This window comes from Bos indicus, chromosome 5 (genome assembly GCF_029378745.1).
Source record: "Bos indicus isolate NIAB-ARS_2022 breed Sahiwal x Tharparkar chromosome 5, NIAB-ARS_B.indTharparkar_mat_pri_1.0, whole genome shotgun sequence".
Lineage (NCBI taxonomy): Eukaryota > Metazoa > Chordata > Mammalia > Artiodactyla > Bovidae > Bos > Bos indicus.
In genome coordinates, this window is record NC_091764.1 from 109,856,626 (window position 1) to 109,871,539 (window position 14,914).

A 14,914-nucleotide genomic window follows, 5' to 3' on the forward strand; every position below is an offset into this window, starting at 1 on the left:
GTAAGGAATACGTGCTCTGTCTCAGGGCTTTATTGCAAACTGCATCACACACCGTACGGCTCTGTTTTTCACGAGATCTCTGTTTGGCACGAGGTTCGGAGTCCCACTGTGGACTGACCGTGAGCTTGACGGGGGACCGGCGGAGGCGGCACACGGACTGCCTTTACCGCCCGCTGCCGGGGCTGCATCCCGGAGACCTGGGGCGCAGGTGCCGGAGGCCCACGCCTCCACCCATACCCCCTTCCGCGCCTTCCGTCGGCGGGCTTCCTCTCGCCGCGACAACTTCCGGGGCGCGGGCTGCCGGGGCTTGTAGTCCGAAGTCCCTCGCCTGCCTTGGAGGACAACCGCTCCAAGAGCGGAACTACACCTCCCAGAATGCCCCGCGCCGCCGGGGGCAGAGCGTCGGCCGGGTCTGCGCGCGCAGGCAAGATGTCGGCCCCCGTGTTCCCGAGCCCGCGGCTGCGGCCCTGCAACTGAAAAGACCACGGGCGGCCATACACCAGCCGGGGTCCCAGTCCTTGTCGTGGGACCGGGTGCCCAGGGACTCAGTGCTGCACAAATCCGAGGGCGCCAGGCTGTCCCGCGCCAGAGCCTGTGAAGACCACCCCTTCCTCCTCCCCAGACTGCACCGCACACCCCGCGCCCCTAGAGGGCTGCGTCCTGGCGCGCACTTATGAAGAGTGACCCCGCAACCTCCGCAGCCCCGCTGAGGGCGCTCGGGGCAGCCCTGCGGAGCAGCGAGCCCGTGCGTGCCGTCCCGGCCCCGTCGGCGGCCGCGCTTCTGCTGGAGGAGGCGGCCGACCTGCTAGTGGTGAACCTGGACTTCGGCGCGGCGCTGCGCACCTGCGAACGCGCCTGGCAGGGCCTGGCGGAGGAGCCGGCGGGCGCGTACGTCCGGGGCTCGGTTCGCCTCCGGGGACGGTGGGAGGCCTCCAGACGCCAGCACTCCTGCAGTCTGGTTGCTTGTGCGACCCTTATTCTTTGTTTTCCTCGCGGTGCTTCTCCGCGAAGCAGGGACTCACCTTGTGTCGGTTTCCGCGGAGGAAACGGTCGAGACGTAAACGGGGTTTAGTGGGACCCCACAATCAATTCTTTCTCCCTATATCAGGGTAGAATGGTCTAATGGGAAGATAGAATTGATTTGTTAAATTACTGCAGTAAGCTGGTGCCGGAAGTCCTCTCCTTCCACCCCTCCCCGAAGAAGCCCCCCTCACTCCTCGGGTTGGGGTTCAGAGCAGGAGTCGTGTTCTGGTCCTCTTGTAAGATTGGATCAAAGAATTGAAATTTTGGTCCTGCATTGCTCGTTGGATTAGGTCATACTAGGGAGGGCGTGGGTAGACTGGTCAAAGCTGGCCCCAGAGAAGGATGAACTGGGGGGCCTTCCCTGAGTGTTTGGGGGTCGGTGAAGACTGGGTGCTGTAAAGGCTGAGGGTGTGATTCTGATGCTGCGCTTGGGCGGAGACTGCTTCTGCCCTTTCTTCACTAAGCAAACTCTTAGGGCTGGTCCTCTTTGCACCCACATCTGTGCTGCAGCTGTTCTTTTCCCCTTGGGAGTAAATGAACGCTTCCTGTTGGTTAACCCTGACTTTACCTGGATACAGAGACGTGTGCTGGTCAACAGCTGATTGGCCTTTAGATTTATAAAAACGTTTAGCTCCTGGGCAAAGGGCAGTTTTCTCTTGCTGGGGCTCATGAGACGGGTCATAATTGTGAGGCCCTCTTGAATACTGGGGATGGGGGGAGGTGAGAGGTAATTGCTACTGACTTGGGAGCTGGTAAAGAACAGTCCCAGGCTGAAGGTGGGCATGGCAGTGCAGGGGAACCACTTCTGAACTCCCAAATTGGCTTTTTTGTGGACAGCTCCTTGGAGGTGAAATGCTCTCTGTGTGTTGTGGGCATCCAGGCCCTGGCAGAAATGGATCGGTGGCGGGAAGTCCTGTCCTGGGTTCTTCAATATTACCAGGCTCCTGAGAAGCTGCCCCCCAAAGTCCTGGAACTGTGGTAGGTCCTTAGGTCCTTACTGCTTCCCCACTGAGTCAGCGCAGGAACAAGAGGGTTTTCCCCTGGGTCGGGAAGATGCTCTGGAGAAGGGATAGGCTACCCACTCCAGTATTCTTGGGCTCCCCTGGTGGCTCAGACAGTAAAGAATCTGCCTGCAATGTGCGAGACCTGGGTTTGATCCCTGGGTTGGGAAGATCCCCTGGAGGAGGGCATGGCAACCCACTCCAGTGTTCTTGCCTGGAGAACCCCCATGGACAGAGGAGCCTGGCGGGCTACAGTCCCTGGGGTCACACACAATCTGACATGGCTGAGCGACTAAGCACATCACACCCCTTCAGTTCTCATATCTCATCTTTTTCTTTCTATACCATTTCCCTTTAAATCTAATTCTTTCCCTGTCCCCCACCCCCTGTCCCCCACCCCCTGTCCCCCTGGCGCCCTCTGACTCAAAACATATGCATGAAAAGATGAGGAAGAAGGAATTTAGGAGTGTGATAGGGAAAAGAGGAAGGGATGGGAGACATGAAGTGGGGTGACAGAACGGGGCGGGGGGGGTGCCAGAGCTGAGAGTTGCTTGCTGCTTCTAAGAGCTCCTGATTCTTACCATGTCAGTGTCCCTTAGGGAAGGACTTGAGGGCACAAAGGAGGGGCTGGGTAGGAGGAGTTTAGTGGTTAAGAGAAATTAACAAACCGTGAAGCATTGACCACTCTTTTTCTGGGATTGGATTATTTGGGGCTGCAGTGTTCTTTTATACAGTAAAATGCAAGAGCCTGGAGCTGTGCTGGATGGAGTCCGTGCTTGGCTTCAAGACCCTGACAACCAGGGCCTTCCAGAGTATAGATCCTTAGCAGAACTTCACCTGCAGCGAGTGCTACTTCCTCTGGGCCTCCTGTCAGAGGCTGAAGAGCTGGTGGTGGGCTCTGCAGCCTTCAGCGAGAAACAGCGGCTGGATGCGCTTCAGGCCGTTAGTGCAGCGAGGCAGCAGCAGACACATGGGCACTCTGGCTCCGAGGAGACGCGGACACTAAACCAGGAAGGTGGGACATTATCCTTCTGCAGCCCTCTGTGCAGAAGCTGAGGGCTTCCTCCTGGACGTGGGGTCCATCATGACCTTCCTGGGCCTTGGGAACAATGCTTTGTATGAGTAACTTCCAGATTGCAGGGTAAGAAATCTGTTGAGGTGCTTCGAAAGCCCAGCGCCTCTGCGGTTGGCTTTGGGAGGCAGGTGGTGCAGGTCTCAGAGCCTTACTTTTGTCTCCTGAAAGTCATCTCCTCCGTGGGCCCTTGTCAGTAGATCTGTCTCCTCTGTGCTGGCCTGGCCAGGATGTTACTTCACCATCTGAAGCAGCGCCTTTCAGCTGTGGAGGGCTGTGCAGGGAAGTTCTTCCTGATGCTGAGTTGAAGTTTTCCTCCTGGTGGTTTTTAACCCCCTGATCTTTGTTTTCTCTGTTCGTGACACATAGAATAGGCATACACGGAGGACCTTCAGCCCTCAGGAGACTACTCCTGCCTCTGAGGTGTTTTCTTTGTGTGCCTAAGAGCAGGGACCTGCTGAGGCAGCTCACTTCTTTGCAGCAGGTTGTTGGCTTCAGGGACTCCATGTAACTCCACAAACCCTCTGCCTGTCCAGTGCCTGGGGAGGAGGCGCTCGGATGGCGAGTCCAGGGTGTCTTCAGGGCTTGAAGGTGATGTTCATGTTTGTGCTCAGTCCAAGACGGGATTCTTCACTGTGCCTGTGAGGTGCCCTTTGTTTTCTGCCTTTACTGATCATCAAGAATTATTGCTATGTAACTGTGCATATGTCTTAGGCCAGAATATGAAGAATACTGTGAAGCTGTTAAAGAAACACCAGATGTACCAGGTTCCCCAGCTAAGTTGACATTTCTGTTGAAGTCCTGTCCTACAGAGCTGGTGTGGTGATGTCAGAGTTCTCTTCTACAGAGGTGGTGTCTGGTGACGTCACAGCCCTCCCCTCTGGAGCTGGTGTCTGGTGACATCAGAGTCCTCCCCTGTGGAGCGAGTGTCTGGTGACGTCAGAGCCCTCTCCTGTGGAGCTGGTATGTGGTGACGTCAGAGTCCTCTTCTACAGAGGTGGTGTCTGGTGACGTCACAGCCCTCCCCTCTGGAGCTGGTGTCGGTGATGTCAGAATTCTCTCCTACGGAGGTTGTGTCTGGTGATGTCACAGTCCTCTCGGATGGAGCTGGTGTCTGGTGACGTCAGAGCCCTCTCCTGTGGAGCTGGCGTCTGGTGACGTCGGAGCCCTCTCCTGTGGAGCTGGCGTCTGGTGATGTCGGAGCCCGCTCCTCTGGAGCTGGTATCTGGTGGCATCAGAGTCCTCTCCTCTGGAGCTGATGCTGGTGATGCCAGAGTCCTCTCCTGTGGAGCTGGCGTCTGGTGTCGTCACAGTCCTCTTGGATGGAGCTGGTGTTCTGATATAATCAGTGCTGAAGGCATCTCTGGATGCCTGGGAGCTCCCTTAGAACCATTTTGTGGACTGCATGAGGAAACCAGTCTTGGCTCGACTTAGACTCAAAGCTCGGAGTTGGGAAGCTGCTTCTTTACTGAAGTTCTACTCTGTCACCCCGCCAGGCTCCTCCTCCCACAAGTTCCTGTCTCTACTGACGTTGCTGCGCCAGCTCTGGGACTCTGCAGTCAGCCACTTCTTTTCTCTGCCCTTCAGTAAGAGCCTGCTGGCCGCCTTGCTCCTCTGCCTCCTGGTGTTGAGGTTTGATCCAGGTGAGTGAGGACACCTGCCTCCCCACCCACCCTCCCAGGACAGGGCGGTTGACCAGGGCTGGGCCTGGGAGCCCTCCTGGGGGTTTTCCATGGTCTCATCTGCAAGGAGGAGCTGGTGGACCTGAACTGGAGCCAGCCCACCTTGAAGGAGAGACCAGTCCTGGAGAGAGTCCATTCTGCCTTGTCAACTCTGGACGTCCAGGGGTGAACTCTGAGTAGAGCCTCAGGGCTTATTTATTTTCTTTTTGGCTGTGCTGGGTCTTTGTTGCTGCACGCAGGCTTTCTCTAGTTGTGGCAAGTAGGGGCTGTTCAGTAGTTGTGGGGCTTAGGCTTAGTGGTTGCCACCCAGGCTGTAGAGCATTTGGGCTCCAGTAGGTGCAGTGTATGGGCTTAGCTGCTCTGTAGCATGTGGGATCTTCCCAGAGAAGAGATCAAACACGAGCAGGCAGATTCTCAACCACTGGACCACCAAGAAGTCCCCTCAGAATTGAAAAAGAAAAACCTTCATCATAATGTGTAAAAAAATAACATTAGATTAAAACATGTTTTGTTGTAGAAATACAATAGGAAAAATATATATTAGAGAATATGGAAAACAGGAAAGTATGACGGAGAAAACAAATCAGCCTTCAGTCAGCCACTGTAATCATTAGTCTTTTTCTGGATGTGGATGCAGTTTTGCTTGTCGTTAAGTATTCTTTTTTTTTCTTCTAGTTTTGTTGATATGTAATTGACATTCAGCACTGTATAAGTTTAAGGTGTAGAGCATAATGATTTGACTTACATACATCATGAAATGATTCCCACAGTATGTACAGTGAACATTTATCCTCTCATATGGATAAAAAATTTTAAAAATAGAAAAAAAATTTTTTTCCTTGTGATGAGAAACTCTTAGGACTGTCTTAACTTTGGTATGTAACATACAGCAGTGTTAATTATAGTCATCATGTTGTACATTACATTCCTGATACTTATTTATCTTATAACTAAAAGGACTTTTTGACAGCCTTCTTCCAGTTCCTCATCCCCCTATAAGTATTCTTTAAAACATGGCTTTAGGGAATTCCCAGGCGATCTAGTTGTTAGGACCCCATGCTTTCACTGCTGAAGGCCTGGGTTCGATTCCTGGTCAAGGAAATAAGATTCTGTAAGCCATGAATTGTGGCCCTCCCCCCACCAAAAAAAAAAAAAATGGCTTTAAAACTTTACACAACTAAATAATATTCCAGTTTTCAGTAACTTCCATAATTGATTTTACAGTGCCCTGTTTTTGAACATTTCAGTGATTCCTCTTTATTTACTTGTGTAGTTTTTATCATAGCATAGTTGCTTTACAGTGTTGTGTTAGCTTCCAATGTACAGCACAATGAATCAGCTGTATGTATATATATGCCCTTCCCTTTTGGACTCCCTTCCCATTCAGGTCACTGCAGAGCGCTGAGTAGAGCTCCCTGTGCTGTGCACTATGTTCCCATCAGCTTCGATCTTGTACATAGTATTGATATGTATATCAATCATATGTATATGTATGTCAGTCTCATTCTCCCAGTTTCCTCCCACCTTCCACCTTGGTATCCATACATTTGTTTCCTGCGTCTGTGTCTCTATTTCTGCTTTGCAGATAAGGTCATCTATACCATTTTTCTAGATTGCACAACATATGTGTTAATATACGATACTTGTTTTTCTGACTTAACTTCACTCTATGACACCCTCTCAGTTCATCCATGTCTCTACACATTTCGTTTGTCCCTTTTTATGACTGAGTAATATTCCACTGTGTGTGTGTACTGCATCTTTGTCTATTCCTCCCTTAAAGGATGTTTAGGTTGCTTCCATGTCCTAGCTGTTGTAAATAGTGCTGCTGTGAACAGTGAGGTGCACGTGCATTTTGAATTATGTTTATTTCTGGATATATGCCCAATAGTGGGATTGCTGGGTCACACGGTAGCTGTATTTAGTTTTTAAGGAACCTTGATACTGTTCTCTATAATGGCTTCACCAATTTACATTCCCACCCACAGTGTGGGAGGGTTCCCTTTTCTCCACACCCTCTCCAGCATTTTTTTTTTTTTTTTGGTGGGGGGGACGGGGGCAGGGGACTTCCTGGTGGCTCAGACGGTAAAAGCGTCTGCCTACAGTACTGGAGACCCTGGTTCAATCCCTGGGTTGGAAAGATCCCCTGGAGAAGGAAATGGCAGCCCGCTCTAGTATTATTGCCTGGAAAATCCCATGCACAGAGGAGCCTGGCAGGCTGCAGTCCATGGGGTCGCAAAGAGTTGGACACAACTGAGCGATTTCACTTTCACTTTTGATGGTGGCCATTCTGACCAGTATGAGGTGGTACCTCCGAACACTTTGATGATTTCTTGCTGTTTTCTGCTGTGCTCTTTCCCGAGGGTGAATTCACCTTGTGAGCACTGGGCCAGAGGTTAGGAGCTCACTCGTGAACTTTTCTGTGTGTGACTTTGTGTGAATTACAACCTAACCTCTTCTCATGAATTTAGACTTAGGGTTGTATAACTGTCAAAACTGAAAGGAAAACTGGAAACCCTTAATTTCAATCCCTTCACTTTCATTTTCTTTTTCGGTTGGGAAACCTAAGAACCAGAGAGAAGTGACTGCTCCAGGGTCACACAGACATTCTGTCTGCTGCTCTTCATTTAACCCTAAACCCTTCTGTGTCCCCACTTGCCTCTTTCTTGTCTGGGAGCTGCTTCTGCACAGTTCAGCTTGTCCATTTGACGCCATGGCTGGTACTGAGCAGGAGATCCCTCTGAACAGCCCTGTTTGCTTGAGGAGAGTCACTGGTTAGCCCTTCGGAAAGCTTAGGAGTTTGTATTCAGTCCTGTCCACCCTCTGATCTTTTACTTTATTCCAGAGACTTAAAAGTAAAAATTAGAAAGATTTTTGTGGTTCTTAGGAGTCCTTCAGTCTCAGAACCCTGGGGTCTGGCATCTCAGAACTTCTGAGTGGGGATGGCAAGGGGCTGTTCCAGGAGCGCCCAGGACAGTCCGTGCAGGTTGGTGAGAGCCCAGGGCTGGGCTGCAGTTAGAACCCGGCCAGGAGGACATGAAGAGGGTGGACTGAAATCACTTTCTTAAAAGTAACGTATTTTTTTTAAGAAGGAAGAAAGTCTATTAAAAAATCAGTAATTCAAATAAGGAAAAACAAACCAAAGCAGCCAGCTCAGCTCTCATTCAAAAGAGGCTAATTTTACTTTTATTGTTAATATAATTAACTTATGATAAAAAGAGGTAGTATTATGGCTTGGCTTCAAACTTAAAAGGCACAAAGAGGAATGTAGTGAAAAGTCTCTTCCCAAATTCATCTACACAGAGGCAGCCATCATTACCAACTTTTTACTATTAAAAAGTTAGATTAAAACATAATAAATTTGGATCTTTTTCTCAGCAAACTGAAGTTTTCTCTCATCCACATAAAGAAAATACAACCCAGAGATTATATTCTGGAGAAAGGGAAATTCTCTCCCGTTGGGAGGGGAGGAGGGGCACTGGCATGGTCACTCCCCAGGTGGGAGAGTTTTGGGGGAGGAGTGGCCGAGTGGGGGGCGGGAGGGGTAGGGCGGGCACTGACTGGCCTCTCCCTGCAGCATCTCCCCGCTCCCTGCCCTTCCTCTACAAGCTGGCTCAGATCTTCCAGCGGATCCGCGAGGCCGTGTCTCCTCCTCTCTGCCAGCTTCCCATCCAGCACTGAGTGGTCGTCCCTGCTCGCCTCAACCCCCTGTGCCCCAAGCCTGCTGGAGGAGCAGAGTCACTCATCCTTGGCAGCCTGCTTCCTGCAGCCGATGGGCCCTGCCAGCGCAGCCAGCCTAATTCCAGGGGAAGCTGACCTGGCTGGGGCACTGTGTCAGGCTGCCTCAGCATCCTCCCCTTTGCGCCCCGTGCTGGCGGGCCTGGCAGGTTTTATGGAGACAAGAGGCACAGCCCTGCAGAGGAGGGGTTGTGGGAAGGGAGTGCTTCCTCCTTGACATTCCTTGACACGATCCGTCTTCCTGCAGAAGCAGGGGTTGGTCTTTCAGGCCACAGGTTCATGCAGCTGGAAATTCAGAGCAAGGTCCTGGCTGGGGGACCTTGGCCTTGCACTTGCATGGAACACTTACCTCTGAAGGTTGTCCCCGGGACAGGCTCCATAGTCTGGTCTGGCTTATCACTCCCCATTCCTCCCCAAGCCCGGAGATGTGCCGTGGGCTGCCCTCTGCTCACACTGAGCATGGCTTCCTGAGCCTCAAGTCCTCTTCTAACTGGGTAAGGGGATCTGGGCAGCTGCCTCCTGGACTAAGCTCTGTTCCAGCTGTCAGTGGCCAAGCGGGGCTGTGTGAGGAGGTCTCTCTGCCTTCTCCCTCCTGTTGCCCCTTCCTTCCTGCTGTCCTCCACCCCCCTCAAGGTGATGGTTTGCGCTCTGCCTTGCTGGTTCTTTCACTAGCTTCTGCTGCATCCTTGGCACACCCTGTTGCTGGCTCCCCCCTTTCTGTGTCCTGTTCCAGTTATGTTCTGCTGTTCGTATAACACACAAGTGTTTCTGCTCCTGCATCCTTGGAAAGTAGGCCAGCCTCAAAAGCTGATGCACTGAAAATGGAGCAGATAATCAGGGGAGCTGGAAGGATGTGTGGAGGGGGTTGGGCAGGGGGGAGGCTTGGGAGGCAGTGAACGATGTTGCTCCTTGTCTGGGGGTGGGAGGCAGTAGGGCCCTGCGGTTGTGCAGCTGAAATGTTTCAGTGCTTTCTCTCAGTGGCCGCCAAGAATCCTCCCTGTCTCTGCGGGGACATGGAGGCCATTGCTGTGGGGCTGGGGGATGGAGGTGCCTAGCAGGCCAGGAAAACCAGGGACTTATCAGCTTTGCATTAAGACCCTCAGGAGCTCCAGGTCAGCGGCATCGCTTTCATAAAATGATGGAGTGAGTAAGCTTCAGGCCCTGGGAGGTTAAGTCCTAGGGTGTCGTAAAACATGCTGAGAGAAAGGGAGCTGATCAGGCTCGGGGATTTCTCCTTTACAGTGATTTTTAAAACCTGGTCCTGTTCGTGCCACGGATAGAACTCTTGAGTGGCTTCCCCTGGCCTGAGGGTAAAACCCCAGTTCTTATGGAGTGTAGGGACCTTGGGCACTGGTTTTGGCCGACACCCCCACCTCACATGGGGCCTGATCCAGCTGCTGGCAGTCACGGTTTTCTGAGCCCTGCACCCCTCACACCTCTTACCTTCTGCGCCTGCTGATCCTCTGGAGGCCCAGCTCCCCTCTCGTATGGTGGGTTGCCCCTGGGAATCTTCTCCTGGCCCCTGTTTCATATGCTTTCTGCAGTGGTGGCCCCATGCCTTGCAACTGTGGGATTCTGGGGCCTCTTTGAAGCTGGGGTGTGTGACTGCAATGTTGAAGTGGTGGGAGGCTGCCCTCCCACCTGTTGGTGTGAAGCTGTTGGGAAGTGATTTAACCTCATCTCTAAGGTGATTGTCCTCTCACAGGAATTTTTGGGTGAGTTGGGTGAGTAAATGAGCCTCCAGGGCAGTGTTAGCAGGTTCCTGCTTCGGGTAGGAGCCCCATGAGGGGTGGCTGTGTCCTCACTGCCCGGCTGAGGGCCGGGGGTTAGACGGTGTTCAGAGGCATGTTGGAGAATGAGTGGATGTAACTGACAGCAGCCTCTGCTTCAGTGTGGGGGAGGGGGGTTGTGTTGTGGAAACCCTGACTTCTGTCGCCCCGAAGCCCGTGTGACCCTACTCCAGGCCTTGGGCATCTTGGCTTCCTGTTCGCCAGTTGCTCTGCAGTCTTGTCTGGCATCCAGCCCCAGCTCCCCTCATCTGGCAAGGAGCTGGACCCACTGCTCGAGTGGCTGGGCCTTGTCTGGGGATGCAGCTGCTGCTCCGGCCGGCCTCAGCTCGAAGCCTGATGACATCTGAAGCGAAGGGCAGGCCACCTGGTCACTCCAGCACCGGTGCTGACCAGGGAGGTCCCCACTAGCTTCAGCCGCCTTTCAACCCTTGAGGTGTGGCTGGGCCAAATCAAGATGTGTAAATATAAAATATACACTGATTGCAAACACAGAGCTAAAAAGAGTGGAAACTCGGTAATTTTTATATTGATCGCGTACTGTAAATCAAGATGCTGTGTAAATATACACACTGACTGCAAACACAGAGCTAAAAAGAGTAGAGACTTGGTAATTTTATATTGATGGCATATTGAAATGATAATCTGCATATATTGGACTAAATAAAATCTGTTATTACCTGTTTGTTCCACTTTTTTGTGGGGCTCCCAGAATGTTTCAGCGTGCACGGAGAGCTCGCTTCGTGTTTCTGTGGGCCTGTGCTCAAAGCACCCAGTACACAACAGATCCGGAGAAGTGGCCATGAGGTGGGCTGCCGGCGTGTGATCTAGACAGACTCCCCCATTGCAACCCCTGCTTTGTGTGTTAAGGAAATGGAGATCCCAGGGTGAAGTGACCCCCAGGCTTCAGCTTGCATAAGACAGGAGTCCCCTCCACAGTCCATGTCGCTCACTGCTCACGGTGCCCCTCGTGTACCCAAAAACCAGCCACTGGAGCTTGCCATCCTCACACGTGCCACCTCGGCCCCAGCGAGTGGGTCGCTTCCACTGGTTCTGAGATGACGGTTCTCGGGGCTGAGGGGCAGCTGGGGAGATGGTGAGGTAAGGAGCAGCTGGGCTGCACGGGCCATCACGGGTGGGGTGGACAGTGGAGGGGAGGACACAGTGCTGCCTCTAGAGAGGGGCTGAGGGCGTATCTCGTGGCTTTGTGACACGTGGCAGGTGACACCATGGATGTGTTTGCTCACATGTTCATGCTCTTTTAAAAACGATGTTTTATGTGTCTAAAACTGAGAAGGCACAGAGGGTGTCTTTCCCTCCTGCTCCGCACCCCTGGCCCCCTGCCCACCACCATTGCCACCTGGATCCTTCCACGTAACCTCTGATGCTAAGCTCCTCTTTCTCCACAGATGATGGCATGCTGCACACGTGTGCCATGCTTTTAAACCCAGTCTTGGGTGTTTGTCCGCATCCGCTCTTGCAGAGCTGCCTCACTCTGTTCAGCTGCCCCGTGCTCCCTTCTGTGATGGCCTCGCAGTATAAGCCCCACACCTTTCCCTGTAATGCCATGGAGCCGTTCCACCCTCTTCTGAGCCCGAGTCTGAGAGGAACAGATGGGCATCACACCTCTGCTGCCACTTCCTGGCAAACGCAGCCCTCTGTCCAGCCTGCCTGGTACCTGGTGAAAAGCTGAGAGCCAGCCTTTCACACTCCCAGATGCTCCACTTCTAAGTCGGGTGGCACTGTCTCTGCCAACCACTAAGCCAGCCACAGGAAATGGCAGAGAGGCCTGATGTGAACTGTGGAGAGGGCGTCTGTCCGCCTCTCCCCTCTGCTCCCCGGCTGGAGCGGCCCCGGGCTGGTGGGCCGCTGCGTCTGCACCTGGGAGGGGCTGTGGGTTGTCATTCTCTCCTGTGCGCTCTCAGGCAAGCTCCCCTCCCTAGGCTTCCCTCACCACCTGCCAGCCCGGTGCTTTGGAACTTGACATAGCAATTGTTAATGAGGAGGTTGCTTCTCTACCTCTGGAGATCTTGGTTCTTGGATGACAAGGAGCTGAATTAAGAGCAACGGACATGGTACTCGCTTCAGGAGCACGTATGCTAAAATTGGAATACAGAGATAGCATGACCTCTGTGCAAGGATGACATGAATTCGTGAAGCATTCCGTATTTTTAAAAATAGTACGGGCCTACTGTACAGCACAGGGAAGTCTACTCAGTACTCTGTAATGGCCTATGTGGGAAAAAACCTTAAAAACCGGCTGTGTGTGTAACTGATTCACTTTGTTGTGTACTTGAAACTAACAACGTGGTAAACCAACTATACTCAGAAAAAAGCAGTGGACACAGGGCCCTACTGAAACCCCCATGTGTGCCATTCCTCCAGGGTTAAAGTGGGATCCAGATATTTTTGGCCAGCCTCCAGGCCACTTGATAAAAACATTAAAAAAAAATTTTTTTTTAAGCAATGGTCATGTATGGATATGAGAGTTGGACTGTGAAGAAAGCTGAGCGCCGAAGAATTGATGCTTTTGAACTGTGGTGTTGGAGAAGACTCTTGAGAGTCCCTTGGACTGCAAGGAGATCCAACCAGTCCATCCTAAAGGAGACCAGTCCTAGGTGTTCATTGGAAGGACTGATGCTGAGGCTGAACTCCAATACTTTGGCCACCTCATGCGAAGAGTTGACTCATTGGAAAAGACTGATGCTGGGAGGGATTGTGGGCAGGAGGAGAAGGGGACGACAGAGGATGAGATGGCTGGATGGCATCACCGACTCGATGCACATGAGTTTGGGTGAACTCCGGGAGTTGGTGATGGACAGGGAAGCCTGGGATGCTGCAATTCATGGGGTCGCAAAGAGTTGGACACAACTGAGCAACTGAACTGAACTGGACTGACTGATATATTTTAGAAATTTAAAAAATTGTATAAAAGCAAATTTGGGACTTGTGATCCCATGCCTCTGAGATAACTACTGTAATGGTGGTTTTTGTTTTGTTTTTTTTTCCTGTTTTATCTTTCAAACATCCAGCCCTCTTGGTAACCCCAGTACTTGAGAACCTGTGAAAAAGTGGCTGCAGACGGGGTTTGTTCAGGAGAGTGTTAGCTGGCTGAACTGCAGGCCGGCAGAAGGGCCTTGCAGCCAGTGGGCGGGTGGGTAGGCTGGCAGAAAGGCTGAGGTAGAAGAGGGGTGGGGGCCACCAGAGCCGCTGTCCCTCCCCAGATGACCTGGCAGGGCTGGGTTTTGTGACCCACTTCTAATTGTAACACTGACCCCCAGCTCTCATTTCACACTGTTGACAAGCTCCTCTTTTTCAAGCACCTCAGAGACTTTTCACATACCCTTGTCACCTTTTCTACCATCTGAGATGGGGACTGACAAGCATCAGGTAATATTTGGAGACTTGGTTGAAAAACCAAAGGATTTTTGCAGAAATCCTTTTAGAGAAAAGTCACATTAACAGTAGCATCAACGTTGATTGATGGCAGAAAAGCTAAGCAAATCTCTCCCTATAGAGAGATGCTGGCTCTGCTGCTGAATTGCTCTGTAACTTTGCAAAAGTCGTCTAATCTTTAGGTCTCTATTTTCTTTCTTTCTTTCTTTTTTTTATTTTTGTAGTGCCAAAAACATTTTGTATTGGGGTATAGCTGATTAACAATGTTGTGGAAGTTTTAGGTGAACAGTGAAGGGATTCAGCCATACATATACATGTATCTGCTAAGTTGCTTCAGTTGTGTCCGACTCTGTGCAACCCCATAGACAGCAGCCCACCAGGCTCCCCCATCCCTGGGACTCTCCAGGCAAGAACACTGGAGTGGGTTGCCATTTCCTTCTCCAATGCATGAAAGTGAAAAGTGAAAGGGAAGTCGCTCAGTCGTGTCTGACTCTTAACGACCCCATGGACTGCAGCCCACCAGGTTCCTCCACCCATGGGATTTTCCAGGCAAGAGTACTGGAGTGGGGTGCCATTGCCTTCTGCATACATGTATCTATTCTCGCCCAAACCCCCCTCCCATCCAGGCGGGCATGTAACATTGAGCAGAGTTCCATGTGCTATACAGTAAGTCTTTATTGGTTATCCATTTTAAATACAACAGTGTGTACATGACCTCCCCAAAGTTCCAAACTGTCCCTTCCCCCTCAGCAACCGTAAGTTTGTTTTCTAAGTCTCTTCCTGTTTTGTAAGTAAGTTTGTGTCATTTCTTCTTAGGTTCCACATACAAGGGGAATAGGTCTCTATTTTCGTACCTTAAAGATGGGGATAAAATCTTTCTGCCTTATTTTCTTTATGATACTTTTGTGTCATGTGAGCAAACGTCTACTAAAAAGACTGGAAGGTGTTAAATGATACAGGGAATGGAGTATTTAAAATACTACAAAATATTTATTATTATAAAATAGGATGGTTAAGTCTTTTTGATAAAATCCACTTAAAATATTTGAAATAGGTGCATGAAATAGGTTAAATAGACACGGACTTTGCATATAGCACATTTAGTTGGATTAAATAAGATTAATGGTCCCTGAGGGATCTGTGTCTTGTTACATAGGCAAATGCGAGTTAACTTTCTTGGGGCTGTTTAATCAGGACTAGGTCAAGAAATGACAT

The 14,914-nt window shown here is 51.2% G+C and overlaps 1 protein-coding gene and 1 pseudogene across 3 annotated transcripts; both read left to right on the forward strand.

The window, feature by feature from the left end:
* The first annotated feature begins 384 nt into the window (after positions 1 to 384).
* PEX26 (peroxisomal biogenesis factor 26) lies at positions 385 to 14,585 on the forward strand. Of its 3 annotated transcripts, none has more exons than XM_070790374.1 (5): positions 385 to 888; positions 1,861 to 2,001; positions 2,744 to 3,039; positions 4,593 to 4,739; positions 12,768 to 14,585. In XM_070790374.1, the coding sequence occupies exons 1-5, from the start codon at positions 674 to 676 to the stop codon at positions 13,184 to 13,186; spliced, it is 1,218 nt and encodes a 405-aa protein (XP_070646475.1). In that variant the 5' UTR covers positions 385 to 673; the 3' UTR covers positions 13,187 to 14,585. The 3 variants fall into 3 exon arrangements, with proteins under 3 accessions (XP_070646475.1, XP_019817316.2, XP_019817317.2); XM_019961757.2 differs by lacking the exon at positions 12,768 to 14,585 and adding an exon at positions 11,713 to 12,758 and having other exon boundaries at positions 386 to 888; XM_019961758.2 differs by lacking the exon at positions 12,768 to 14,585 and adding an exon at positions 8,356 to 10,995 and having other exon boundaries at positions 392 to 888.
* On the forward strand, positions 12,379 to 12,476 carry LOC139183330 (U6 spliceosomal RNA; annotated as a pseudogene).
* Positions 14,586 to 14,914: the final 329 nt, after the last annotated feature.